At 34.2% G+C, this 1201-nt stretch overlaps 1 protein-coding gene across 1 annotated transcript in view; it reads right to left on the reverse strand.

Moving 5' to 3' along the window:
* The window catches only part of LOC107687252 (citron Rho-interacting kinase-like), a gene marked incomplete at its 3' end in the record, with an annotated part of 75577 nt that overhangs the window by 8799 nt on the left and 65577 nt on the right, over positions 1-1201 (reverse strand). Inside the window, exon 31 of the mRNA XM_016484508.1 lies at positions 925-948. Within this exon, the coding sequence (XP_016339994.1) occupies positions 925-948 (24 nt within the window). The remainder of the gene's footprint in view (positions 1-924; positions 949-1201) is intronic.

Genomic DNA, 1201 nt, shown 5'->3' on the forward strand with positions numbered 1-1201 from the left:
TTTTGCTTCTTAAATTTTTTTTTTTTTTTTTTTTTTTAGCATTCTTTGATGAATATAAAATATAAAAAAAATGGAATATAAAGGATATAAAAAATAATAAAATAGAATATAAAAAACAGCATTTATTCAAAATAGAAATATTTTCTAACAATATAACTCTTTAAAATCACTTTTTGTCAATTCACAGCCTTGCTGAATAAAAGCATTAATTCTTTAAAAAAAGAAAAAAAAAAATCAGACCCCAAACTTTTGACTTTAAAAAACATTAAACATCTTACTGCACACTTTTTATTTAGACAACATTTAGGTCAAACTGCAATTGAAATTTTAAATAATTTAAAATTGTAACATTTGCCTTTGCAAAACTCATGATGCTACAGTGTTGCGGGAGGTTGCCATGGCGTTGATATGCTGTTGCTATGCAGTTGTTAAGGGCCGTTCACACAGAATGCATTTTTCCATTGTTTCTCTATATACAGGTGCATCTCAATAAATTAGAATGTCATGGAAAAGTTCATTTATTTCAGCAATTCAACTCAAATTGTGAAACTCGTGTATTAAATAAATTCAATGCACACAGTTAACTTTCCACGACATTCTAATTTATTGAGATGCACCTGTAAACACACTTTATATAAACATGGTGCACTCAACTGTTGTGTTCACAGCGTTCTAAAAACACAGAGCTCATGTTAGAACAGGTTCAACATTTAAAAAAATCGCATCTTCAGACCTAGAGTTTTTCCACTGCCCACATCTCACGTTTATTCAAAGCAAAAGTGCGTTCTGTGTGAATGGCCCATATGGCTGCTCTGTGTGTTTTCTTCCTGTCTGGTGTCTCTCAGAGGTTACGACCCTGAACTACATGCTGATCTCAGAGCGACAGAAACCGAGATGGAGGAACAGAGAGAGAGAGACACTTACTTTCAAACGTCACCCTCCTCTTCGCTGAAAGAGCAGAAGAGAAACAGCTCTCAGATTTGACGGAAAGAAAGCAAGAGAGCAGGATGACACCGACAGAAACATGAAGAGACAGAAGCAGCCACAGGGAGAGAAAACCACTGAAATATTCCTCATCTACAGACAACATGAGCTTCATTCATCTGTCAGCCTGAAAAACTCCTGCATTAACACTTTAGTTCGGACCTGTTAAAGACGAAACTGTGTTCAAAAGAACATCATAAAAACATTTATTTCAAAA

Source organism: Sinocyclocheilus anshuiensis, unplaced genomic scaffold (assembly GCF_001515605.1).
Source record: "Sinocyclocheilus anshuiensis isolate Anshui unplaced genomic scaffold, SAMN03320099.WGS_v1.1 scaffold745, whole genome shotgun sequence".
Classification (NCBI taxonomy): domain Eukaryota; kingdom Metazoa; phylum Chordata; class Actinopteri; order Cypriniformes; family Cyprinidae; genus Sinocyclocheilus; species Sinocyclocheilus anshuiensis.